Here is a 26357-nt window from a genome sequence, read left to right as displayed (position 1 = left end):
CCCCAAACAAACCTACAACAAAGAGCCCTGACTGATTTATTACTGCGTTGATGTTTAATTTTGGATGCATTATTTAAAAAGGCTAATTATGGATGCATTAATATTTATGGGCTCCAGTTGGAGCTGATAGAAAAGTCCATGTTCTAGGCTGGTGAACATTATTATTATTTTTTTTCTTTATGTCAAGAGTTTTAGTTTGGAGGTAGTTTTAACTATGTGACCTGCAGTCGAATCATAGCCAAAGAGCATGACAATACCTCCTGGGATGATGCAATACTTTTAAATACCATTTGCAGACAGACGTCTTTAATGGATCTCTCTGGAGTTAATAGCCTTTCAGATCCAGGTTTCATATTTTGTGGAGGAAAATCTATACGTCAGCCTGATAAATTCTGTATTAGGAACAATATGCTTTTCCATGAGGCTAATGTTTTTCCTGTGGAGACCTCTCATCGCTGTGCATTACATTTTCTTTTTGTATTTGGGCAGTTTTGCTTAGGTTGGAAGCCACAGTTCTGCGTGTCAAATCATTTCTCAGCTGAGGATGAAATGTTTAGGCGAGATTTTTCAGATGGTTGTGGAGAGATGGGAGGATTATAAGGCAGCTCTTTGCTGATGTCAGCTGGGGTAGCTCCAGGGAAGCCAACGCAGCTCCACTGTGTGCGCTGGGGAGAATCTGACCCTTCTTATTTTCAGCAGACATCTGGAAAGGCATCAGCAAAATGCACTGCTGAAGCCCTTTTGCTGGCTGTGGGGCTGGTCCTGCTGCTGTGTGAGCATCCTGGCTCTCTTGTTTCCCATCGCCTTGCAAAACTGTTCTTCCCATGCATTTCCAAGAACTCCTTGAACACGCCTGGTCCAGGGAGGGGTTGCAGAAGGGAAAATGCCTCTCATCCCTTCTTCTGCAGTAGAGGAGAGTACAGAGAGGGTTGTGCTGCCTGTATGTTTGGCTGTGATGATCTGGGCTGAGGGAGGTGCCTTCCAGGTAGAGCTCCATAGCTGTCCTGTCTGTTATAGCAGGACTAAATAGTGTCGCCTGTGTGGGATTGTGCTCTTCACAGACTGGCATCGCTGACTCATGGGTTACTTTGTGTAGGATCCCTGGGAGCCATGGTTTGGAAATTGTACCCTTTCTGGGGCTCCATTCCTTTCCAGCAGAGTCACCTTGGAAGCTTCTGGGGATCCCAACTTTGTGTACCACACTGCAGCAGACTCAGGGCTCCTGTGGGGCTCAGGCAGGTGTTTCCAGGCAGTGGCATCTTTTGGGCTCCTAGAGGCTTGTGCATCAGGCCAGGGATGCTGCTGGCTGAGCTGTGGGAGATGAACTGGATGGGGAAATGGAAACCAAGATTTCGATGCAAAGGGGGGATGTGCGTGGCGGAGGGTTGCTGCCAGCCCATGGCAGGGGAGCAGGGCTGCCCATGTAGGCTCCCCTGCATCTCCTGGGGACAGGTTGTGGTTCCCTCAGTGGAGGGCATGATGAAAAACGCCATGGCAGGGACCGGGGTGGATTCCCTGGGGGGTTTCCGATGGGACACGGATCAAGCGTAGGCATTTAAAGGCCGCTCGGCACCTTTGATTGTCTAATGAATCAGCCGGTCCAGCGCGTGCGCAGGCAGATGTTGAGGTTGTCTTTGTCAGTGTTAAATGCCCTCTTCAAAGAGTTTGTGGGGAAATGAGTCCCCTTTCAAGATAAAGATGTAACATCAGGCTCCCTGCCTGCCTCCAGCAGTGCCCGCTCTTGCTGGTGAGCTGGGTGAGCAGGGAATCCTCACTGAAAGCCAGTGAGCAATTCCAGGGAATACTAAGATGTATTTCTTCTCACTATTTCCATGTTTCCTCACTGGATTTCTTCTCTGGAAACTCTGTTTCATAAATCCTGTTGTGGTTTGGCTTTTCAGAGAGAGCGGCTGTGGGAAGGGAGCTGGCAAGAGGAGTGGGATGGGGAAGAAGATGAGAGCCTTTGGTGCTTCCTTCAATTTTGTGGGCAGGTTTTGCAGTGCTGCTGTTTTTTCAAGCACCAGCATGCCCAGTGCATCACCAGACTCGACTCCCTGCCAGCATGTCCAGCCGTTGCAACATGGAAGCAAAAATCCAGGTGGTGGCACTAGGAAAGGGGAAAAATCACATGTCAGCAGGTCTGATGCTGAGGGCAATCTGAGCATCCTGGAAACCTGTGTTGGTGTCTCCAATCTGAGAGGTTGTCATGGTGCTACCAGCCTCGCAGTTGTGCCTTGCTGCAGTGGCAGCTGTGACACTCAGGTCCCATCATCTGTGGAGTGATGAATTTTTCCAAGACTGGAGCAAGGACAGACATGCCAAATGATCCAGGTCGGAGTGACACTACTGTGGCTCTGTCCCACAGGTCAGGCTTTCCCTATAAGCCTTCATTAAGTAAATGGGATTTTAGTATGTGTCCCAAGGGCTGGGAGCAGGGGGACTGTGCCACTAAGGTAGGGCTGGGCTGCTGTGGTGGCCAAGGCACCCGCTGTCACCTGTGGGACGATGCCAGTCCCTGTGTCACTGGGCTCTTTGCTGCAGTCTTTCTGTCTGCCCACACTTGGTGTGGTTGCTTCTCTGCTGGCCCAGTGCTGCTCGTTTCCAGGTGCTTACAGATGCTTTCCTTTCACAGGCATGGACAGATGGCTGCAAGCAGTTGAGTGAGTGTATCTGGGTTTGCATGGCTGAGCTGCGAGGTGGTAACAGATCCCTGTGTATTCCTGAGCTGGGGCAGGTGGAAAATGTGTAGGATGGCCCCAGAGACAGCTTGGGATAACCTGGTTTATGTCATGTTTCTTGTGGATGAGGAGGGCTGGTACAATCTGGTGTTGCGTTTCAGTGAGGGGAGGCAGCTGAGGATGTTTCAAGGGAATTACCTTTAAACGCAGAGTATGATTCTGCATCCTTCAGCATGATGGTGGATGACCTGGACCACCCTGTGGTGGGTCAGCATGTCCAGCTGTTACCCTGTGAGTAAGGACCTTGGCAAAACCCAGCAGCAATGGAAAAGCTTTGGACTTGTGTCAAAGGAAGGACAGAAATGGATTGAGATGGGCAGGGATGGAAGGAGGCAAGAGCTGACCTCCCACCCCACACCCGTCCTGGCTTTGGGTCTGGGCACCAGTCAGGAAGCTGCCTGTAGGTCCGTGTAGGGGCTGGGGGGGGACACTGACAGTCTGTTCCCACAGCTCTTCAGGATTTTCCCCTCTCCCTGGGGCAGAGAGATGGATATAAAGCCCAAAGCACTGCAGTTCAGCCCCTCAGCCCTGACAGCTGCTGCTCCAGATGCAGGCTATGCCGGAGCTGAGTATTCACTAAGGAAGCATCTTCCTGCCAAGAGGAGGTCTGAGCAGCAGTCAGGGGGCTCACAGGCGGCTGTGCTGTGCCTGCACAGATGCTGTTTTCATCAACACGGTGTTTATACTTTCCCTTCTTTAATGGACCTCCCCTGCTTTGCTCTTGGTGCCGTTCAACTTGCCCCTGTCCCTTCTCCCTGGCCTTTTCTCCTCGTTGCTCCTTCAGGAATGCGCTGCTCCATGGAGATAGCCTCAGTGTGTGTGTGTGTGTGTGTGTGTGCAATGCTCCCACCTCCTGTCCCTCTCGTGTTTGCTGCTCAGGCTTATCTCACTCCTGTGGATGCTGTTTTTGTTTTCTGCCCTCACTGTTCAGTGTGCTGAAGAGCTCTAGGCTCCATTGGGCATGTGCCATGCCTGGGGCTGGGAGTGCAGGAAGGAGATTAAGTGAAGAGCCTGGACCCAGCACTTCTGGCTCCCCGTGTTTCCCATCAGCTACAGCTTTGCTTCAGGTCAGGCACAGAGACAGGCAGCTGTGATCTCCCTATGGTGGCCAGAGGTGGCTTCTGCAGAGCTACCCTCACACCCAGCGAGGAGTCAGTCCCCGAGGCCACCCTGGGGTCTGGACTCATCCTGTAGCAGTGCTTGTGGCCCTGGAGAGGCTTCTTCGCTGTCCTTCTGCCCTCTCTGCACCTCTGCTTTTCTGCAGCCATGTTGGGTGTTTCCTTGGCTGGCCTAACCAAGTTTGGGATCAGTTAGGGACGTGGAGGGGGTAGTGTTGGGAGATGTTGACCCAGCTGTTTAGTGAGTTGTGAGCGAGCATGGAGGCTGTGGTGAGGCTCTGGCTTTGTCCCTGGTACATTCAGAGGTGGGCAGAGCTGCCCTGATGCCTGCAGGGATGCTTGCTTTGGCAGGTGGAGGTTGCAGACCAGCAGTGACCCTGGACTTATTTTGGGATGGGGCACTTGGCACAGAGTGATCCTGACTCCTCTTGCACAAGGACATCAGGAGGCAAGGGAGGCACTGCCAGTGGGTCTGACCCCCTTCCCCCTGCCTTGCCTGGGCTTCATCTCCACCTGGCACCTGGCCGGGCTGGGGAGGAGGCAGATGGGGAGCAAGCTGTGGGTCCATGTCTGTGCTGACCCCCCGCATCAGTTTTCTTCCTGGCTGGGCTTCTTGCTCTCCTGGCACGCTTCAGGGAGGGGGAGCACTTCAACACATGAAGGAGAGCCTCCCTCTAATTATCAGGAGTGATGAAAACCTCTTAGGCAAGAAGTGATGAGGGAAGAGTGCCTGACCGTGGGAAGGAGAGAGACGGCACAGATGGCATCATGCTGCCGAGCAACCTGCTCCTGTGCCGGGAACAGACAGCAGTGGCACATGGGCACACCGTGGATATGGACACAATGGGGATACAGCCCCAGCCACACTGCCAGCCTGACCAGCAGCCGGGGATCCCTGCCTCAGCCCCTGCCCTGGGGTTTCAGGGAGCTGGGGTGATCAAATAGCCATGCAGGAATGAGGCAAGCTGGAAACAGGGTACCTCCGTGTTACTGGTACCTGTGTACTGACTTACCACTTTGTGCCGTCTTTGCCCAGTGGGGGGTGCTCACCCAGACAGGCTCTAAACGCAGCAGGGATGCTGCGGATCGAGATGTGTGTGGTTGGTGCTCTCACGGTGGCATTTGATGTCCTTACGGCTGATGGGGAACCTTGGCAGAAGGGAGAGTGTGAAAACCGTCTCTGAGCATGGGGCTTTAGGAATGGCTCAGTTAAGTTAGAAGCAACTGGGTGGGCTGAAGTAGGAAGGGGGAACCACGCACCTTGGGCTGTATGTGGAGGATGACCTGAAATTCTTTGGCAAGTAGAGACCAGAAGGGCAGCTGGGACCTGTAGTAGTTAAATGGCAAAGGAGACCCTCAGGTGAGGAGAGTCCTGAACTAACCAAGATTTGCTTTGGCCCTGAAGAAATGCAAAGTGCAACTGCAGCTGTTGGGGCTGGGCTGCCTGGGACAGGGCTGCATCGAGAGCTTCACCCAGCTTTGAGATGGCTTGTGAGGTGGTGGAAAGGGGACTAGGATGTCTTTTTGTAAACCCCAAAAGAGCTGGTGACTGGAAAATCTCTCCTTTTGCTGTTGGGGGAGGGGGAGGCAATTACTGAGAGGCTTGGTAGTTACCCCCCAACATGAGGCTTGTGACTGCTTGTACCGTGCTTCTCTCATACATGACCTCTCTGTGGCTGCGCTACTCCCATGAGGATTAACCTGTGTGTTCCCTGTCCTGCTCCTCCACATCCTGGATTTGCCTGTCCACTGGTCCTGTGTGAGCCCTTACCAGGAGGACAGGAGCTGTCCTTTGCTTTGTTTGTGTCCCCCACACCCCCTACCCTCTGCACCTCCCTCCACCAAAGCAACGAGAGATAGGGGGCTGTGGCTCTGCTTTTAAGTTGAATCTCTGCAGCTGAAATAAAATTGCATATATTTGCATAAGGAGCATCTCAATTAGCATATTTGTGGGTAAAGCTAAAAGGGCTGTTCATTTGGAAGTGAAAATGTGAGCGAAACATGGAAATGACTTCCAACCCCCTTTGCAAGCAGCTTAATTAAATATTTCCTTAGTGTGTGCACATGGATTTGGGAAGCTCTTGCTGTATATGTAATGGTGTGTGAAACCCCAGGGCGAGCTGGAAGCTGTGGCCCTGTGAAGCCCTGGATGTGTGTTTGCACTCTGGGCTGCCCTCACCCCGTGGCTCCCGCGTGTGCTGTCCCCACACCTCCAAAGTGACAAGTCTGCTGGAGGGTGAGGAATTCAGTGTTCCAGGCTCTGCCACCAAAGATCTCTTCTCCAAGAAGATTGTCTTTCTGGCGCCTCACAGGGTGATGCTGTGTTTTCCTGTCATTTCCCAGGGGTAGAGGCAGAGAAGTAGCTGTGATTTAGGAGCAGGATTGGGCTGGGCAGGGCTGCCTGCCTCCTGCCAGAGCTATGTTCAGAGAAAGAGCCTGTCTTTGTTTAAATATAATTGCTTTGGGCCTGATCCTTTTGATGCTTGGATCAGTGAGCGCAGGTATGAGCCTTCTAAGGAGAAAACTAGTACTGCTGCTTTTTTTCCCTTTTATTTTTTTTTTCTTTTTTAAAGCCAGGCTGATTATTTTTACTGCCTTTTAGCTTATGCCTTAGCAGCTCTCCTGTCTCCTCCTTGGGAGAGCAGCTTGGGCTGCACGGACATGCCTGGTGCAGACCTGCCCTGTGAAGGCTTGTGGAATAAATGTGGGACGTTGCTGCAATCCCCCTGAGGACAGCGTGGTGGGGAGGGCTCAGCCCCCTTCCTCCTCATAGGGGTGAGAACCCTGAAAGCCACCTTCCAGCTGTGGGGGTCCATAGGATCTCCTGTGCCTGCAAACAGGGGTACCTTGTGTGCTGGGAGGGTGTGCTTTTGGGGGGAATAGTGAGGGGATGTTGGGGTGCAGCTCCTGTGAATGGTTCCACAAGGAAGGGACTCTGTGTGTTCACTCCTGGGCTAAGGAGAGACATCGGGTAACTGGGCTGGTTTCTTTGGTAAGAGGAGTGTAGAGCAGAGCAGGGGGATCCTGGCATCCCTGCATGCCTGAGGGCACCCCCAGAAGAGACAGGGAGAGGGGAGCAAGAGCCTGCACAAAGAGCCTGGAGAGGAGGCTGAGGAGAGAGACAGAAGCGTCTGGGGCTGGAGGGAGGGGGTGGGAGCGCACAGACTCACGCAGGCGCGGCTGCGGAGGGCTGGGGATGAGGGGGCTGAGGGAGGGGGTCACACACAACCTATTGTGAGCGGCTGAAAGGCCCTACAGTCCCGACATGTTAATCTGACCCAACCTTTCGCCAGTTATAATTTTCCTCTCAATGAGCGTGCATTAATCTGGCCCTTTCTCCCCTGTTCCCCTGCAGTGCAGAGCCCTTGTTCTGCTGCCTACTGCTAAAATCGCTTTTCAGTGAACCCAAATAAAGCTCCCAAAGTCTGGAGCTTGGCCCCTGCCGGAGTGGGGTGGGCAGGGTCAGCCTGCCAAGCGGAGGAGGGAGCATGGCCGCTCCCGCTGGGACACAAACCCTGCGGTGTCAGAAGGGCTGTTTCCCCTCACCTTACCATGGGCAAAGCCTGGGGATTCGGTGTGTGTGGCATCTCCCCTTCCAGCCTGCTGGTGGATGGCCCTTGCCCCATGGATCAAGGGTCCCTTCCACCCAGAGATACAGGGTCCTGCTGAAGCATCCCAAGAAGTGCCCCTGTGGACTCTGCCTGGATGCTGCCCTGACGCTGCCCACTTCTCTCTCTCTGCAGCTGCCTGTCCTGTGTGAATGGCTCCTTCCCCTGCCACTGGTGCAAGTACCGCCACATCTGCACCCACAACGCTGCCGACTGCTCTTTCCTGGAGGGACGTGTCAAGTTCTCTGAGGTAAGGACACGTCAGACTCCTCCCCTCTCCTGTCTCCGTCCTGTTGTGGCCCCTTGTCCTGTGGGAAAGGGCTTAGAAGAGGAGAGACCACTTTTGAAACCATTCCTACTGCCTTGCCTGGGGTGCTGGGATTGCCTGAGAAGCAGTGAGGGGGGAATGGGAAATGCTGCCAGGACTGTGTGCTGGTAGAGAGATGCTGTGCGGCTGAGGAGAGGCAGCTTGGGAAGTTGGGTGCAGCCAGGAGCACTTTAGGCTGAATGAAAGAAAAAACAAAGGCAGAGACGCCAAAGCATTTTCCTTTGATGCTTGTGAAGGGAGCAAGCTTGAAGTGTCATTGCAGAACAACTTGTTTTTGGAGAGGGAAGGTTGAAGTCTGTAAAACAAAACATTTTGCTGTGCCTTCTTCGCCTCAACTGCTTTGCTAAAGATCATGTTCTTCTGTGGGGGTTCATCCTGCGCAGCATCCATGCCACCCACTGGGGAAACCTGTCACTGGCAGGGTGCTTGCAGGATGTCCTGGAGTCCCCAGCCTCTGGTAGCATTGCTGGCTGCCTTGATTGGGTTTGGAGGTCTAGCAAGCCACTGCTGGCTCTACAGTAAATACTGATTTGGGTCCTGAAGGGAGAGTTATAGGAAAGAGAATTTCTCCTCTGTCCTTATTCTGGAAGAGGGCTCCAGTTTAACTCTACCTGTGTTTCCCGTTGCCTGTTCATGGGCCCAGTGGGAAGGGTCCTGCTACCTGAGGGGAGATTCACTAACGTGACAAGACTGGAAAAAGCTGTTTTCTCCTAGTTTATACCCTGGAGAAATCTGGTGAGGATCTGCCCATCCCAGGCATGCAGAAGCCTGCTCCTGAGGTCACACTTCCAGGCAGTCCTGGCTGGCATTGCTTCTGCAAACCCAGCATGTGGTGTCCAGACCACTGGAGCCCAGCGACTCTCATCTGCCCATTCACCTCATGCGGGCATGAGGAGGCTGCTGGTCTCTGCTCCCTTCTCTGCCAGGCAGAGCCAAAAGCATCTGGCTGTGCCCCACAGTGGTGTTGTCTTTGGGACATGCACAGCTCTCCCACGGACCAGCTGCTCAGGAACTTGTGTCACTCCTGAGCACAGGCACAGTGTCCCCCAGCAGACCTTTTGGCCACACTGGGACCTGGAGCAGTGCCTGGCTTGAGGTTTGGAGTGCCTGGCTGAGCCTGTTTGCACGTTGGTGTGGCCTCAGCAGTTCCCAGCAGGGATGGTGAGACACCCTCAGACCAGCCGCTGCTGTGGGCTCTGTGACCGGGCTGGGATGAGACATCACGTCCCCATCCCTGGCCATCCTGGTCCCCGGCAGGGTGGTGTGGTGGGTGGGGGGGCTCGGTGCCAGCCCATGGCACCACTGGACAAGTTAATGGTAAACATCCAGGCCCATCCTCCCTGCAAAAGGGTTATTTTAAGCAGGATTTGGTCTGTCTGTGTTGGCTGGAGTGTGGTGGGCACTGGTCAGGAGATGGAGGGACAGGGTAACAACAGTGCTCATCTCTGTCTCTGCTACTTCCCACGGGTGGTTCACCACGGTTTCCTGGGTGGGAAAGGGGCTGTTTTGTAGGAAAACACAGAGTGACCCATGTCACTCTGTCCTGGACATGCCAGGGATGTTTGTGGGGATTTCTGGGGGTGGCATGGCTGGAATGGGGTGTGGGTGGGAGCCACCACTCATGTAAATGTGCCTGGGAATGAGGATAATAGGAAGAACATCCCTGCCCTCTGGCTGTGGTGGCTTTAAAGCCTGGGCTCTGGAGATCGCCCTCCTCTGTGGCTTTGCTGTGGGGCTTGCAGTGCTGGGGAAGGGGTGCTGAAGCAGCACAGGCTGCTGTTCACTTTTTCCAGCTGGGGGTCTGTGGTGGTGACCATGGGGTGGTCAGTGATAGATACTGGAGCATCCCATTCCAAAAAGCAGCTCTCCTGACAGCCCCTGCTGATGCAGAGCTGCTGTGGAGGGTGAAAGGCTCTTGGACTGCAGGAACCAAGTATGTCAGTTCAACTTAAACAGGTTCAGCTTGTGTTTATTCTTCATTCCCCACCAGTGGGAAAGGCTGAGGACTTGGTGAGGGAGCCTCAAAGCCAGGGTCAGGCCCAGTCCCAGACTACCTTAATCTCATCTTTGTTGATGGCACAGCCTTGCAGCTGGAGCAGAGACCTGCCAGAGAAACCCAAACCACAGCTTTTGCAGCGTGACTCTGAAGCTCTTACCTCTCCAGATGAACCTGGACACCCATGTCATGTTCTCATCCAGCTAAAAAAATGGTTTTAATGGAGAAAATCCAAGTTGTGCAATGTTTGGGAATTTGTGTGTGTTGGGGTCTTGCTTTTCTAGAGGCTCATCCCATCCCTTCATAGCTTCTTGTTCCTGGAACCTGGGACTGGGCTAGGAGGGGCTGTTTTTGGCAGGATGCAGAGCTCTGTGGGCTGTGCAGAGTGTTCCCAAGGGATGGAAGTACTGGGCAATGCTGGAGCAAGTTGTGTCAACAGTTGGACTTGCTCGTAGGGGAAATGAGTTGTCCCTGTGCCCCCACCCCTCCGGGCACCCTGGGCGCCCACCAGCACCAGGTGCTTCCTGTTTGGGCGTGGGATGACATTTTTGCTGGATGAGACACTTGTGCTGGCAGATGTGGAGCATGTGACATCACGGGGGGATTCGGCTCAAACCGCAAGTCAGCAGAACGAGCCCACCTGCCTGTGTGCGGAGAGGGACACACGCGCCTGCTCTGCTCCCTGGGCACCAGCCCTGCAAACAGCCATGGTGAGCCCAGCAGGGGGGGCATGGATTGACCCACCACTTACTCACCACCCTGGCTGGTTTGGCAGCAAAAATTACTGAAAAATTAGGAGAGCGAGCCAGGAGCTAATCCTTGCTGAGTTCGTGTGTGCCACCCGAGAGGTCCCACTGCAGTGTGGAGGAGGATAAAACAGTGGGGGCTGCTCCCTCCAACAGCACTTCTGAGCTGGGAGCTGGTGGGGAACAACAGTCTTGCAGCACTGAGGCCACTCCATGGAAATGGCAACGGGCATGAGATGTCTTCCTGCTGTGAGTCTTGAGCTGATTCTGAAAGGGAGGGCAACTGAAGCCCCCCTTTGCAGAGGGGCAGCTATGACATGGAGCAGGGAGGTGGCAGAGCAGCACCGAGGGTCCTCAGACTGTCCCAGCCCCGTTGCTATCTCCGGGTTGGAGCTGACATCACTGTTTCTCTCTGCATTCATTTTGCCTAGTATGTTTTGGGGGTAAATAATTTCTTCCCTTAAAAATTGTGCTTTTGGGGAATACAGAAGACCTGTGAAGAACGGGAAACCCAGAGAGTAAAACTAGTTGGGTTTTTCTGTTAATAGTTGCTAAATGAAACAATTTCTTTCTTGTTTCTCTGCATCGTTTCAAAGTTAATTAATCGTACTGGTTGAGATAAAGCCTGGTGTTGTGCAAGGTCTGGCCTGGCTTGCTGTGGGGTGGCAGGAGGCAGCTGGGCAGCCTTGGTCACACGTGGCTGTTGGTGGCCTTGGGGCAGGAGCTGCCCTTGCAGCTGTGCTGTGGCCATCGGCAGCCTTGCAAGAGCAGCGGGGTGGCTGCGTCCACCCCGTGTCTGTTTTTAAAGCAGCTCGTTTCATCATATGTTATTCCCTCTTGATGTTATTTCGAGCCAACGTTCCCAGGAGTAGCTGCTGTAGGTGTGAGACCTCTGCTCAGCTCGGCAAAGCCAGCATGGGATTGCATCAGGCTGTTGTTGCCAAAGTGTCACCCACCGGGGGCCGCAGAGCTGTTTTGCTGCCTGAGCTCATTTATTTTTGCTCCCTCCTGCTCCCCTGTGCTTTGCACACTGGAGTCACCAGTGCCTCTGGAGCAGGTGGGAGCCTGCGGCTATTACAATTAGAGTGCTTTGCCCTCCCAATGTCTCCTTCCCCAGGGAGTGCAGGGGGCCGGCAGGGTGGTGCCTTGCTCTCCAGCTTGGACTCACAAGCATTCCCTGGCCGGAGGCGCTGTCTGCTGGGCACCCTGCAGATGGGCTGGTTGGGGTGGCACTGCTTTGAGCTGGTCCTGTCTGCTCCAAGCTTTTCTGTCCACTTATGAAGGAAGGGGGATGGAGGCTGTAAGGGAAAGAGGAAGAGAGGGTAGCTTGACAATGCATAGCCCAGTGGGCATTAACTCTGAAACATACTGACTGCAATGACACAATAAAGTCCATCTCGTTACCAGTCAGCCCAGATGTGTTGCTGTTGTGGTGCCAGGTTACAGGTGCCATAGATGAATTCTCTCCCTGCCTCCCACCTAAATCAACTGGTGCTGTGGGAAACACTACTGCCCTGCCACCAGATTCCTCTGTGCTATTCTGTCTTCAGGGCTGTGGACAGAGCAGCCATGAGATACTGGTTTGGGTGCTGCACATGAGGGTTTACTCAAGCATGTGCCCAGCCTGCCAGCCACGGAGAGGGTCACGGGGGTGCTGGGGGGAGGCTGCACAGTGTTCCTATCTCATCAGCTGCCTCGTTTCCTTTGCAGGACTGCCCACAGATCCTGCCTTCCACCCAGATCTACATCCCTGTGGGTGTGGTGAAACCCATCACCCTGACAGCCAAAAACCTGCCCCAGCCGCAGTCCGGCCAGCGCAACTACGAGTGCATCTTCCACATCCCCGGCAGCACCACCCGTGTCACTGCCCTGCGCTTCAACAGCACCAGCATCCAGTGCCAGAACACCTCGGTGAGTGCGTGGTTTGCCTCGGCGTGGGCCTTGTCTGTGGGGCTGCTCCTTCCTGCCTGCCCCGGGACCATCACAGCTCATTGCATGTCCAGGTTTGCTCTCCCCTGGGCAGGTAATGTGGGGTTCTGGTGCTTGTGGCGTTGAGGTGGGATCCCTGCCACTTCACCCAGGTGCATGGGGGGGTTGCTTGGGGTTTTTCTGGGTGGGATCAGTGCTGGGGCCACCAGGCTTTATGAGCACTTCCAATGAAATTGGCTTTGCAAAGCTGAAGAAAGTTGCCTGGACTGGAGCCAGCTGGCCCAGATGTGCCGGAGCCTTGCCTCCTCCTCCTCCTCTCTGCCTGCTCTCGCTTCCCCCTGACACCAAACCATCTCACTTTCCAGGCGGGATTGCGCTAACACCTCTGTGTCCTGGCCCCTACATGCAGCTGTGCTGGCCAGCCCTGCAAGTGCTTCCCCTCCTCCCCTGCAGGTCCTGTCCATCCTTGACTCCATCCCTGACTCTGACCAGCAGCTGCCTCATTCCCCTGCCTGCCTGCCCACCTGCCTGCCCATGCTCCCTGCATCACTCCCTGTCCCTGTGTCCTTGCTTCCTGCAGCCCTGTACTTCAGCTCTCTTCTGCAGGCATCTCTGGCTGCTCTGCCCTCTCTGGGTGCCTTATCCCGAGGTGGGAGGGTGTTTTTCAGCCCTGGGTGAGCTGTGTGTGTGCCAGGCCCACAAGCAAACCACCCTGGGTGTTAATAGCCCCCACTGGGGCTGAGCCATCATTGCTCAGCTCCTTGGCTGCCTGCTGAGCTCTGCACCGACCTGCCCTCATCCACATGGAGCTGCCCCCTCCCTTCTCTCTCCCATTTAATCCTTTTAAAATTTGTTTTTCATCTCCCATACTGTGAAAGCTCATTTGCAGCCTAACACCAGCGCTGATCCCTGCTCCCTTTGGTGGCACGAGTGACATTTAGAGGCCATTGAAGATGAGCACTGGCACCCTCCCTCCTCCTGTGATCCTGGGGCTGTGGAGCCTTTGGGCAGGAGAAACATCCTGAGTCACTGCCTCCTGCTCTGGCCAGCAGTGCCGGGGGAATGCTGTGCTGGCAGTGCCGGGGGGATGCCGTGCCGTCAGTGCCAGGGGGATGCTGTGCTGTTGGAGCTCCTTCTTGGTGTCAGGCGGTTTGTGAAGAGCAGAAATGCTCCCGGTCCTGAGCTGCTGGCTGGAAATGTCGGTGGCTCTGTTCTTGGCCTGGAGGTGAGTGCAGGCAGCAGCTCAAGGCACGGGCTCCAGGGAGCAGCAGGACCAGAGCAGAATCTGCAGGGCTCTGCTGTGAGAAGCCATTAACCAGGTGGCTTAAGCAAACGTTTGACTTCTTGCTGCTGCTTTCAGGGAAGAAAAGAAGCCAGGTGGACCTGTCAGGGCTGTTGCTCTGTGGTTATGTGACCCTCAGTGAGGCTTTGTCATGCAGGTCTGCTCTCAGCCCAAGTCTTTGCTCATCACCTGCATGGCTTGTTCTTAGTGCTTCAAGGGGAATGTGATGGATGTGTGTGCAAAGAAACACCACAGTGGTGGGATTCCCTTCACCAGGGTCTTGTTGCTGCTGGTAGACAAGCTTGGCTGCTCTGTCCTATCACAGGCATGTGGGAGGCTTCTTGGGGGTCAGCTGAACCACTCTTGTCCCAGCAGAAGACTGTTTTGTGAACTTCCTTTGTTGTCCAAGGGCTGTTCTGTGATGTGTCCATGCCTGGCCCTGCTACTGGAGTGCCTGTGTCTGGAAACAGGCTGGAGGAACCATTACCCTGTTGCAGAGTAGAAGCATGGTCTCTCTGTTCCCAGGAGGCAGCCCAGCCTGCAGGGACCCCAAGCTGGGCACAGAGCTGTATCAGCACCAAGGATCCAAAACCGCATCTGCCCTGTGCACATGGGGGAAGTGGCTCACAGACCTTCATCTCTTGCAGTGATTTGCTGGTCCCCAGCTTTCTGGGGACAGCTCGTGAGCCCCTGCCTGGCCAGAGCCCCTTGGGCAGCCCAACCTTCTGCCAGGTCTCCTTTGTCTGGAGGTGGCAGGTCCCTTCTGCCCAGTTATGGAGCATGCGGTTTGGCTTTGTTAGTTCCAAGGCAGTTTGGGATGCGTGTGCTGCAGGATGCTCCCTGTAGGGAAGTGCTATGGCTTCACGGTGCTGGCAGCAGCAGCCTGATGGCTCCTGTGGGGTGTTGGGCAGAGGCGCCTGCACCAGAGAGGAGCCTTTAACATAACAAAGGTGGAACTTGGTGAGAGGCTCTGAGTGATCTGGGTTCATTTCTCCCCAGTAAGTCTCAATTTGCCAGACATGAGAGAGAGACAGAAGCAAAACCCACTGCCTGTGTTTCCCAAGGGGTGCCTTGGCTGCCAGGACTGGTGTCATGAGCTGTACGGCCTCTGTAGCTTTCTCCAAAGGGTTAGGACAGCTTGAGGTGTGCCTGCCCACCCTGTGGTCCTCACACAGAGCTGGGGTAACCAACACCTTATGCTGGGCTGACAGTGGTGGATGTTTGACCTGAAAATTGTCAGGGATGCCCTGAAAACAGCACAAATTGGCAGAAGAGCATGTGTGAAGTGTATGGGGAGTGGCAGCAGCTCTGTGGGGCTGCGGTCTCAGGCAGGAGACGTGGTATTCAGGCACAGGGTGTCTTCACAGACGAGAAGAGGAGAGTTTTGGCGTGAAAGAAGCCACCTTGCTTTCAGGGTCTGCTCCGCCTGCTTTAATATTTGAGGGCATTGAGCCAGGCTGTGTTATGGTGTGGGGGACTCAAATTCACACTTCTGTGCTGTTTGTCTCCTTCGCGCCTTTTACAGCCCATCTGGCTGGTTGAAAGCGCTTCAGGCTCCTGCGCCGTCACCCATCCATGACCTTCTGGCTTCTTCCATTGCATTTCATCCTTTGGGGTGGGATTTTGGGTCATGGCTGGTGTGGTGGACACTGGTAAGTGGAGAAATAGGAAAAGGATCAAGTCTTTCCAGCCAGCAAGTGAAGAATGGATGCCCTCTCCTCTGAAAGGCATTTAAGCACACATTGTTTCCAGGAGTTCAGTGAGATCTAAACAAGAGGTTAATTACTCTGTGGAATTAGGGATGCTTTCCTGAATCACTGGTGAATGGAAGGGATAATAAGTCAAACCCCTTAAAACTCTTTGTTGTTTAGTTTTAGTGCTTGTCAAACTCCAATGACTTGTTAGCAGTTCAAGAAAGTACATCTTGGTTAAATATGCAGCAGTCCATTCATTAGGTTTTGAGTGCTGACTATAAACATTGTTTGGAACACCCAATAGATCTTTGGCAAACTCAGGGGAGACCAGCTCTGGTGTTCCCCGGCATTGCAGGGCAAAAATCAAGCCAAAAGAACCTTTTCTGCCTCCTCACTGTGGTCTCTTTCTGCTCTTCAAAAGGAAAGCAACCCTCAAGGTTTGCCACGTGTATTGTCAAGATGCAAAGAGGAAAGACAAGCCTGACTAAGAAAATTAAGTTCTTTGCCAATAAACTATTTTTTTGCTAATTGGTTACTTTTAATCTTCTGGAAGCAGACTTGTCCAGGTTTGTTTTTTGCAGCGGAGGATAGAGAAATGGTCACCTGTCTTATAACACGTGCAGGTAATGCCACTGAGTTTCATTTTCCAAACATCCCTGCCTTTAACTGTTCTTTCTCATCTGCCGTCCCTCAACAGGGTTGATCCTCCTGATTGCTGCAAAAATGAAACAATTTTGCTGTTGAAAAGTGCCACAGTCCTGAATCTGCACTTCGGATTGTAACATTGGGCTTGATCTGATTTAGTCCTGGCCTTGGCAAAATGGCTACAGGTGTTTCTTGCTGCCAAGGATTTGGCTTTTTCTCTCCAGAACATTCCTCTTAAGGCTGGAATAGCCCCAGAGCTGCTCTTTTCCTTTAAATATATAAATAGGAAGAAACCCCTGATCTCCTTTCCATGAGCTTGTTGTCTCAGCACTTTAAATTCAACCTCATGTCTCAGTTATTTCCTTTTCCTTTTAACCAAAACCCCGCGTGGTGAGAGGCAGCTGTGTTAGCTCCCTGGCTCCCTTTTGGCTCCTTTCTTGTCCATGCCCCTTTCACAGAGAACCCACCCTGCTCACCTATTTCTGCTGTGGCTGTGGAGGTTGCTGCCCTCCAGCCAGACTTGGTTCAGGAAGTTCCCCTGGAGTGGTTTATTCCTGGGACAAAGTGATGTGGGTACAGAGCAAGCTGGGCTGGTGGAGTGGGCACACAAGTGGGAACCAGTGTGGATGCTGAAACCCAGCCCCAGGTATGGATGCTGGGGAGGGAGGTAAGACCTGGTGGATTTATGTTTTCTGAGTATTTTTTTGTTGCTATGGAGCCTAGGTGTTGCTCTGACATATTCCCAGGGTCTGAGGTTCTCACTTACACCCTGCCAGATTTCAGGAAGGAGGAATCCAGGTGAAGACGACTGTGTGTAATGGGGCAGGAAAGGAGGAGATCCATGTGAAAAGAGCAAAAGGAGATCCAGAATCAGAGGCTGAGTGTTACTGTCAAGTTGCGCTGTTGTGTGGATGATGGTATACTCGGCCAAGGGTGTATTTATAGAGGAACATAAATCATACACACATGCCCTGTTCTGAGCACTGCACACCTCCTGTATATGTATCTCTAATTAACCAGCCATGGAGAGGGAAACAGGATTGGAGCCCACAGCCCCAGCTCCGTTCGCCAACAAAGCCGTGCTTTCCGTCCTAGCGGTGCCTACATTTATCTTTCCTGCAGCAGTGTTTAAAGTGAAAAGGGAGTATCAGGAGAGTTTGATAGGATCCAATTAAATTCCAGCAGATAAAATAATGATGAATTGCAGTTGAGCCCTGGCGAGACGCGATGTACATTACTGCCATCCCCATAGTGCGGGGAAGGAGTTGAGGTCATCAACTACAGAAAAATAGGACACAGCTGCAGCCCAAGCTCTCCTCCAGAAATGCAGCCCAGGGGGATGGTGCATGTGGGAGTGAGGTTTGTTGCACGGGAAATTTGGATGTGTGGGTTTGCTTGCAGAGGAACAGCCCCTCCACTGCCTTCCCCGGGGCTGGGCTGTGCAGGTTGTGGCTGGAGTGGGATGGATGCCCTGTGGCAAGGGATATGAGGGCTTGAGGGTCACCCTGCTTCCCCTGGCCTGGGAAGGGCTAGTGCTTTGTCTAGTTGCTACAGCACTTGCAGGAGCATCCTGAAGTGCATTTTAGTGTGATCTGCCCCCAGATCAGCAGCTCTGTCCCCTGTGCAGCTCCTTGGAGGCACCTCCTCAAGGTGCTGAACCCCCCATCCCAAGGGAAGCTGGGCAACTGTCAGTGCCTGTTACTGCTAGCTGGTGGGTGGGAGAGCAGTGGGCTTGCTAGAGCTGAAAGTGAGACCCTCAGGGCAGGTGACACCCACAGCCCTAGCAATGTGCAAGGCTGGTGCCATCCCCTGCCTGGGGACGGGGCTGATGTGAGAATGGGAGACATGAGAAGCGTATGAGGTTGTTGGTTGCTACTTGGGAAGATGCCTGAGGTAAGTTTTGGGTGAAAAGCCTTGAGAAAGGCTTAGTGACGAGTTCTCTTTCCTGAACTGCATCTCTACAGAGGGAGACCTTGCTAGGAAGGCTGGTATCCAGGTCGGTGGGGCTGAAGTATCCTCTGTCGTCTCTTCCACATTTGCCTTCTAAGCTCTCCCAGAGAGGGACGGAGAGGCTGGCTGGGTTGGGTAAGGAGCCAGGCAGCTCATATCTCAGTTGCTGACTCACTCGATGACATCTTTTCTCCCATCTCTTTCTGTGGACTGTGCTGCATGAGAGCACTTCTCTTTTGGGTGCCATTGGTTTGCTCTCAGGGCTGTGCCTGTCATTTTCTGCTCCCAGAGCAAACATCCCTTTCCCATAACTTGTCCTTGTAGCAGCTGCCAAGCCAAATCATCCTTTGGCACAGCCGAGTGGTCTTGGGCACCTCTGTAGAGCAAAATCTGGTCTGATAAGAGAAGTGCCTGGGTAAGTGCATCCCCCCACTCACACCCATCCTGCTGCTTATCCCAGACTGCTGCCAGCCACTGGGATTGATTAACCGGGAAGTTAATAACAGTTAAGTATTTAATGGATCTTTAGTGCTGTGTTAGCTCGAAGCAGGGAGGAGCCAGCATGATGGGACCTGCTGGCTGGCTGTGGGCTCTTGTCTGCATCCCATAGGATGGACAGATTGGTAAGCAACCCTTTTCTGATCCCCACCTCCTTTTGGGTCAGGAAAGTGGCTGCTGCTTTGCTTGGATGCTCCCTGAGTGTGGGTGGAGAGGGCACCTTCCTGCCTGTACTATGGCAAGGGCAGCTGCAAGGAGGCCTTTTGGAAACATCCTTCAAAGCAGGAGAAGCTTTTAGAATTAGAGAGGGATCTGATGGATCTCTGCGTCCCAGAAGGCTGAGCCCAGAGCCCCTGTAGCTGCAGCTCCTGTCCTTGAGCAGCCAAGTCATGACTCCAGCTCCGACATCCTACAGGGACCAATAACAGCATCCAAGTCACAGACCCGCTGCTGTCTCCACAGGGCAGGTGAGAGGCTGCTGACAGACACACAGATGCTGAGGACACATTTTTCATTGATATCCACGTTCCCTTGGTGAGCCCTCGCCATGAACACCAGCTAGGGCAACAACTCCTGCCCTGCCACTTCCCTTCACACAGTCCTGCATTCCCGCTGCTCGCCGCTGTCCACTCCACCTCCATTCCACAGCAAATTCAGCATCCTCAGCACGTGTCCTTTCCCAGAGGGAGACAGTCTCTCGTGCAACTACCCTGTTGCCATCTCGAGACTGGTACATGAAGAGTTAATGTTCTCCCTCTCTCTCCCCCTATTCTTCTTCCTCCAACCCACCTCCCAGAAGAACTAATTTCCAAAAGCAGCCGGGGCAGAGAGATGCAAATAAGTGTTTTGGACAGCTGCAGGCTGGATGCCTTCCCGAGATGCCAGGGCCCCAAATGAGACATGTCAGAGTACAAATTGAAAATGCCAATTTCACTTACGCTGCCACGTGGCTCGTCACAGCTAAATTCTGCTCCGGCGCCGCCACCGCCCTCCCCAGCACGTGCTCCCTCCTGCTGCCAGGGAATGGTCTCTGCTCACTGCTCTGGGTCTGGCTGGCTCCTCGTGGTGGTCCTGTTGAGGATATCCTAGGGGATAGGATAGAGGAAGGTGAAGAGATCTGAACTCCTAGCCCAGTTCTGGCTCCATCTTTGCAGGTGTGGTGATGGGAATGTTGGTGAGAGGCTCTGTTGGTAGATCATGCGTGGTGGGGATGTGGTGAGGGTCCTCTGAGCAAACATGGCAAGAGGTGCCATGTCCGTGGTGGGGGGTGATGGGGCTCTGCCTGTAGGGGGGAGATGTTGGTGGAGCTGTTGCATTTGCAGTTGGGTGTGTGGCTCCTGGACAAAGGATTCACAAGCCAAAAACTGTAACAGAGTACCAGGCTTGGCCTCTCATTTGCACCCTGTAGGGCTGAGGGAGGGGTGTGTTGCCATAGCCACATCTCATATTTGGCGTGTGCCCCATTTTGGTGCTGTGTCTGATGCTGGACTGGCTGGGAGAGACTCAACACAGAAGGGACCAGCTCTGATGGTCAGATGAGGAGGACCCAAGTGTCCATTGCTTTCCTGAACCACCTGGGCCTGCTGACTTCCTTCATGGGCTACGTCCCTGTCTCCAGTGGAGTGGAATAGTCCTGGATCTTTGTGGGGCAGCAGCTGGGGCAGTGCTGGAGGCGATGCTGAGGCCACCTCCTGCTGTACAGCACCAGGGCTGCCAAAGGTGACTTTGGGACTGGCTGGAGGTGGTGGCAGGGCTGTGTCCTGCCTGTGGCTGGGTGAACCGCTGCTGGCGCGTCCGCAGCTCCCTAACAAACTCCAGCAACCCATGAATCATTCATTTAATCTCTCCTGACACGCCTGTCATTTTCTCAGGCGAGGAGCGGGGAATCTCTTGCCGAAGGAGGTCATTAGCTGTCAGGGATGGTTCCAACTGCCTTCCTGCCTCCATATCGATTAAACCTCTCTGTCTGTGTGCAGGGGCTTTGCAGGGAATATTGATGGGGCTGCTGGGACTGGGACTCAGGTGTTGAGGCAGGGGAGAGGGGTCTGGGTTGGGAGGAGATGCTGGCCAGGCTGGAAGGAGCAATGGAGGTGGGTATGTCTGAACAGCAGAAGGGGCTGGGGCCTGAATTTGGGGTCCCCTAGAGCTAGGGGACAGGATTTCCTGGCGTCACCTCCGTACATGGGAGTTCAGGGGATCAGGATGGTGGTGCCAGCCCTGAAATGGAGGGCTGAGTACGGTGTGGGGCTGGGAGTAGGGCAACTGCAGTTGCAGTGTGGAGGGGAGGGCTTCTCTCTTCTGAGAGGGTTGGACCTTTCTGAGGGCTGGTGTGTCATCAGGGTGATCCTTGGCTCTGTTCCACCCACAGTCATGTGGCCACAGCTTTGTATAATTGTGTTATGGGCGATGGGGCTGGAGGGATCCACAAGGGACATCCTCCCACTCAGAGTGACTGAATCCACTCCTGTGATGTGCCCAGGCTGTCCTCCCCAGGCCTCATTAGTGATGACCATAATCTCAAACATCCAACTGAGCATCCCTGGAGTGGGGAGGTCATGGGGGAGGGCTCAGGTGCCTGGTGGCAAGAGGTGTGTCTGTGCTGCAGTCACCATCTGTTTCCTCCTCTCCCAGCAGCAGCTTCAGACCTTTGACTTAATGGGGTTAGAGTCTATTTAGAAACCCTCTGTTTTGCTGCTTTATCTTTTTTTGCCAGTCCAATCCGCTGGTTTCATGTGCCGTGTCTGATGCTTTGACCAGTGGCTGTCAGACCTGCTTGTTCCTAGACAGCAAGTCCCAGTGAGGCCCTCATCCCTCTCCTCTGGCTGATGGGAGACATCTACATAATGGGATTGTATGTCTCTCCATGCCCCTCACTGGGATATTTTGCCTCAACGATTAATGGGCTCTGCCTCTTTCTGTCTCCTTCTGCAGTATTTCTATGAAGGGAATGACATCAGCGACCTGCCCGTCAACTTGTCTGTGGTCTGGAACGGGAACTTTGTTATTGACAACCCTCAGAACATCCAGGGTGAGTGAGGGATGGGACCAGGGTAGGAAAGCCATCTGGAGTCGCCCCAGCCTCGCCTCCAGCCCACCTCTCTCCCCTGCTCCTTCCCCGGTTTGCACCAGTGCCTTGCAGAAGGGAACAATGTTAATGGGTTTCTAAACAAGAAGCTTTTCTCCAAGAATCTTTGGGAGAGAGCCCAAAGCTCTGCTTTGGTGTTGAGTCCAAGGTGCTGGTGCCCCCTGTCCATGGGGCTTTGTCCCCCTGTGAGTTGGTGGGAGGGGGCAAGAGCAGGTGCCCTTTTCCCTAAGACCTTCTGCCCGTGGGCTGTGGGGCCCATGCTGACCCCTGCACTCCTCCTGCTGTTACAGCCCACCTGTACAAGTGCTCAGCCCTGCGGGAGAGCTGCGGGCTGTGCCTCAAGGCCGACCCGCGCTTCGAGTGCGGCTGGTGCGTGTCAGAGAGACGCTGCTCCCTGCGGCAGCACTGCCTGGCCTACGAGAGCAGCTGGATGCACGCCAGCAGTGGCAATAGCCGCTGCACCGACCCCAAGATCACCAAGGTACGTGGGGATGGATGAGTGGAGATGTCCCAGAATGGGAGATGGAAGGTGGGTGTGGAGATGGGGATGGGATTCTCTGGTGGCACCTCACAGCAGCCAGATCTGCTCGATGTTTGTTTAGTACTTGAGTGTTTTTTGTTGCCATTTTATTTCCAAGGCTAAATGGAATCCCATGTCCTGGGCTTTCTGGCTTATTTCTGAGATTCCCACCACTCCTGCACATGACTGGAGGATCTAGGAAAGAAGCAGCTCCACATTGCTCCTCCTCATGTTGCTGTGCTTGCTGGGGCCAGTAGTTCATCATCATCCCTTTTCACTGACAGCTTTTATGACCTTTGCTTAATAAGATTGTGTATATTCATGTTCACATGCCTGTTGGGCTGGGATCCAGGTTCACAAGGAAGGACTGGTGGGTATTTTGGCTGGATACCTTCTGCTTACCCACAGCTGGCTGGGCCTCGGTGGTGTTAATTACTGGAGACTTAGCACAGGATCTGATCTGTTTGAGTTTCAGTGCCTTATCTGATGGAAGCTGGAAATGAGAGGCTTGGCTTTTCCCAGTGCGTGCTGCCTGCCTCTTGCACAGCACAGGCACTGCAGTGTGCTGGGTGACAGCCATGTGGGGAAAGGGGGGAACACCCCAACAGGCATGTCCCTGCCTGCAAAGAGCCCTGCCTGCAAGAAATACTGCCTGCAGAGAGCTGCTTGGGGCTGGTGGAGTGCTGGCAGGAGAAGGGATCCATTCCTGGGCAAGTGGGATTAAGCCTCAGAGTCCACATCCCTACAAGGAGGTCTGCTGTTTTGTGTGGAGCTGCAGGGTTCCCTGTCCCCAGTGGCTTCCCACCATGCTCAGGCTGAACTTCCCAAATCTGGACCCCTAGGAATGATGGGGGTGGAGACTGCAGTGGCCAGGTCACGGCCAGGGTGACCTCATTTTAGGCTGTGCCCTGTCCTCTTTTGTGTTCTTTTGACTGGGCTGCAGGCATTCACACACACACGCCACTCACAGGAGCTTCCCAGCAGCTGATGGTGTCCAGGGCTGGTAGCAGCTCTCCTGCCCTGCATCGTTATGAAATTTTGCAGTAATTGTAGGTGCAGCAGGAACAGAGCTGTTAGCAGGTGAGCTTGACCTTGGTGCCACTCTGTGTTAGTGCCATGGGGGTTGGCAGTCCTGTGAATGTGTGTTGGTGTGATGCTCCTCCAGCACCCTGCCTATATCCTGCTGCTTCCCGCTGCCCCAGTCCCACATCTGGGCTGTGGGCAGGCTTGGAAATGGTCCAGAGAGAAGCCTGGTGCAGAGAGGGCTGATGGGGGAAAATAGTCTCCTATAGCAATTTCATGAGGAGCTGGAGCCTCCTTCTTGCCCAGCTCACTGGAGTGCAGGTGTCATCATGGATGCTGGGGCTGCCTGGGAGATGGCCACGATCCTTCACCCTTAGAGTGAAGAATCACTTACCCATTGCTCAGTGGTGGGGACAAGCTCCTTCCAAACCTCTGCAGTGTCTTGCCTGGTGCTCTTTGTGACCCTCAGGGTGATATCCTGTCCCTTGGGAAGGGGGAATCTCTTGGCCTCAGCACCTCCTGGCCCTTCTGTGGCTGCCGGAGTTGGGAGCAAGTCAACTGCTTGTAGCCACTGAAGCCATTCACTTGTTGATGTAAAAGGACCCTGTGAAACCAATTAGGAGAAAAGCAGCAGTGTTTGTTGGGGCCAGGGGTCCAGAGGTTGGAGGGGGAAAAGGGGAGGCTCCAGCAGCCCCTGCTCTCCTTGTCAGCTCCCTTCCTCCTGCACACCTTGTTTGGCAGTGACCTCCCCGTGCTGGGCGGCCAACGATGTCGTTTCATTCCCGGGCTCATTCCTCCCTGAACGTGTGGCCCTTGTCAGCTTTGCTGCGGAGGAGGAGGAATCGAACACGCTGGAGCAGCTTTTAACACTCATTTAGAAACACCAAACAAACAGCCACTGCTTGCCAGCCACCCTGGCGGAGCTTGATTTAAGGGGAAGACCCAACCTGATGCTGGCTGCAGCTGCCAGAACGAGCTCCGATCCCGTACTTGGGCAGGGGCTGAACAGGGTTTGGGCAAACAGTGGTTCCCCACAGCCCTGGAGGGTTTTGTTGCTGTGTAAATGGTAAGCTGTAGTTGCCTTGGCGGGAGCCAGGGTCCAGGCATCAGGCCCAGCTCTGCTGTCCTGGGACACGTCCCGTGGGATGCCTTGTTTGGGGGGCCAGTTTGCCCCTGTTCAAGTTTGTGTGTGCTGAAGGTGACCAGCCCAGTGTGCATCCAGAGGGCAGTGGTTAACCCCAGCAGTGATGCTGCAGTGGGGCTGTGCAGAAACAGCCCCTGGCTCCATGTGGTCCATCAGGGCTGGGGATGTGGACTGTGTCTGCTGCTGCATGTATCCCACCCCCAGCTCATCCTCCTTTCCTCCCACGGAGGTGATGTCTGGGAGTGAGCCCTGCACAAGTAGTAGGAGGAGGAAAAAGAGGAGGAGGCTCCAGCTGGCTCAGGCCCCAGGGTTGCAGCTGCCCAGATTTGCCAAGAATGCAAAGAGCTTGCACGTGCTTGGTTGCGGCCTGAGTCTGTCCAAGAGCTGGGCTTAGTGCAGGCAGAGGTGCCTCCTGGTGCTAGAGGGGATCTCAGCCAGCACTGCAAGAGCACGAGCAGAGGAGGGCATCACATGCACCAGAGTGGTCTCTTTCCATGGGCTAAGATGTGCTTTCTTCCTGGACTGACCCAGGCCACATTCCTCTCTCCTTGTCCTGCTATCTGCAGCTGCTTTTTGCCCTGCTCTGTTTTGGTGTCACTGGGGTCCAGTCCCACTCGGGACATGCAGCCCTGCCATTCATCCCAGTTAGCGCTGCAGGTGGGCACTGGACCTCGGGACCAGTGATGACTGATGTAAAACTATCTGTAATTGCCTGTTTGGAGGCAGCAATGGGCCCACACCTCTGTTCATCCGTCATCCTGCCACCATCTGTCAAGCCACACCTGTCTGCTTTATTGGGCATCATCCTGGTAAATGAGGCGCAGCGCTGGGGTCCCCTCCCTTCCCAGCCAGCTGGCCTTGGCACAGGGTTTACTGGCAGAGAGAAACCCTTTTAGCCCCTGCCTGCCATTTGCCCCCTGCAGGAACCTGATCAAGATGCTTTCTCCTTTGAGGTCATCCTGTATGTGGGAACCTCATCCCTGGGTACCTGGGACCTGGCAAAAAGCCAGGCACACCCAGGTGCTTCCTTGCCGGCTCAGCTGGAACCGTGGCTGATGCTGCCCTACCTCCTTCCCATCCCTGTCCTTGTCACCTGCGAGACAGTGCTGTCTGCAGTGGGGTGTCCAAATCCCAGCCCTCTGCTTGGACACATCTGGTATCTCCTGGCTTGTTCCTGGAGGGATTTGTGGATGCAGCTGTCACTGGGGAGGTCTTTCCTGCTCTGTGAGCAACTTAGAGACACGCTGGCATTTATCATCACCCATCTGCTCCTTGCTGCTCGTAGGGGAGTAACACACACCCTGCGGCTGCCTGGACTGCAGCCTGCCTGAGTGAGGTGTCCCTGCGGCTCTTCACCCTTGTGACAGGCTATGCTCTCTCATAGTTGTTCCCTGAGACTGGCCCCAGGCAAGGAGGGACCCGTCTGACCATCACTGGTGAGAATCTGGGCCTGAAGTTTGAAGATGTTCGCTGGGGTGTTCGAGTGGGCAAAGTGATGTGCATCCCCATCGAGAGCGAGTACATCAGCGCCGAGCAGTAAGTGCCTGCTGAGGGGTGGGCGTGCTCCGGATCACCTTGGTGTGTCAGGGACAGGGGTGCTGGTGTTCAAATGCTGCCTATGGCTGCAAAAGACCTGAAACTGACTGGGCTGAACTGGGAGAAAAGTACCTGCTGGTTATGGTTGCTCTGGGAGGAGCCCAGAGGCTCTGGGAAAGCTCCCTCCAGGGCTGGAAGTGACAACTGCCACCACCTTGATTACTCATGAATCTGCTGGCACCTGAGACCTTTGCTTGGCACGGGGAGCATTTCGGGCCAGGACACTGAGAGCTTCTTCCCCTCATCCTTTAGGATCGTATGTGAAATCGGAGATGCCAGCTCGAGCAAGGTGCATGAGGCACGGGTGGAAGTGTGCATCCGTGACTGCCTGCCCAACTACCGGGCCACATCCCCCAAGAGCTTCACCTTTGTGGTAAGCCCTGTGCTGGGGTACAGGTCTGGCACCACAGGGGGGAGGTGATTCTGGGTAGTTTTCTGTGTGAGTTGGAAAATTTAC

General features: G+C 54.3%; 1 protein-coding gene across 4 annotated transcripts in view; it reads left to right on the top strand.

Annotated features, from left to right (window-relative positions):
* PLXNA1 (plexin A1) overlaps positions 1-26357 on the top strand; it is a 117084-nt gene that overhangs the window by 57258 nt on the left and 33469 nt on the right. For all 4 annotated transcript variants that reach the window (XM_027882675.1, XM_027882671.1, XM_027882673.1 and 1 more), the window contains exons 9-14: positions 7600-7714; positions 12245-12445; positions 21464-21560; positions 21908-22098; positions 25689-25840; positions 26153-26273. In XM_027882675.1, the coding sequence (XP_027738476.1) occupies positions 7600-7714; positions 12245-12445; positions 21464-21560; positions 21908-22098; positions 25689-25840; positions 26153-26273 (877 nt within the window). The remainder of the gene's footprint in view (positions 1-7599; positions 7715-12244; positions 12446-21463; positions 21561-21907; positions 22099-25688; positions 25841-26152; positions 26274-26357) is intronic.

This window comes from Empidonax traillii, unplaced genomic scaffold, assembly GCF_003031625.1.
Source record: "Empidonax traillii isolate 1590-97213 ecotype Southwest subspecies unplaced genomic scaffold, ASM303162v1 scaffold109:size1658292, whole genome shotgun sequence".
Classification (NCBI taxonomy): Eukaryota; Metazoa; Chordata; class Aves; order Passeriformes; family Tyrannidae; genus Empidonax; species Empidonax traillii.
The sequence above is the reverse complement of the archived record's forward strand: the minus strand, read 5'-3'. Positions and strand labels throughout refer to the sequence as shown.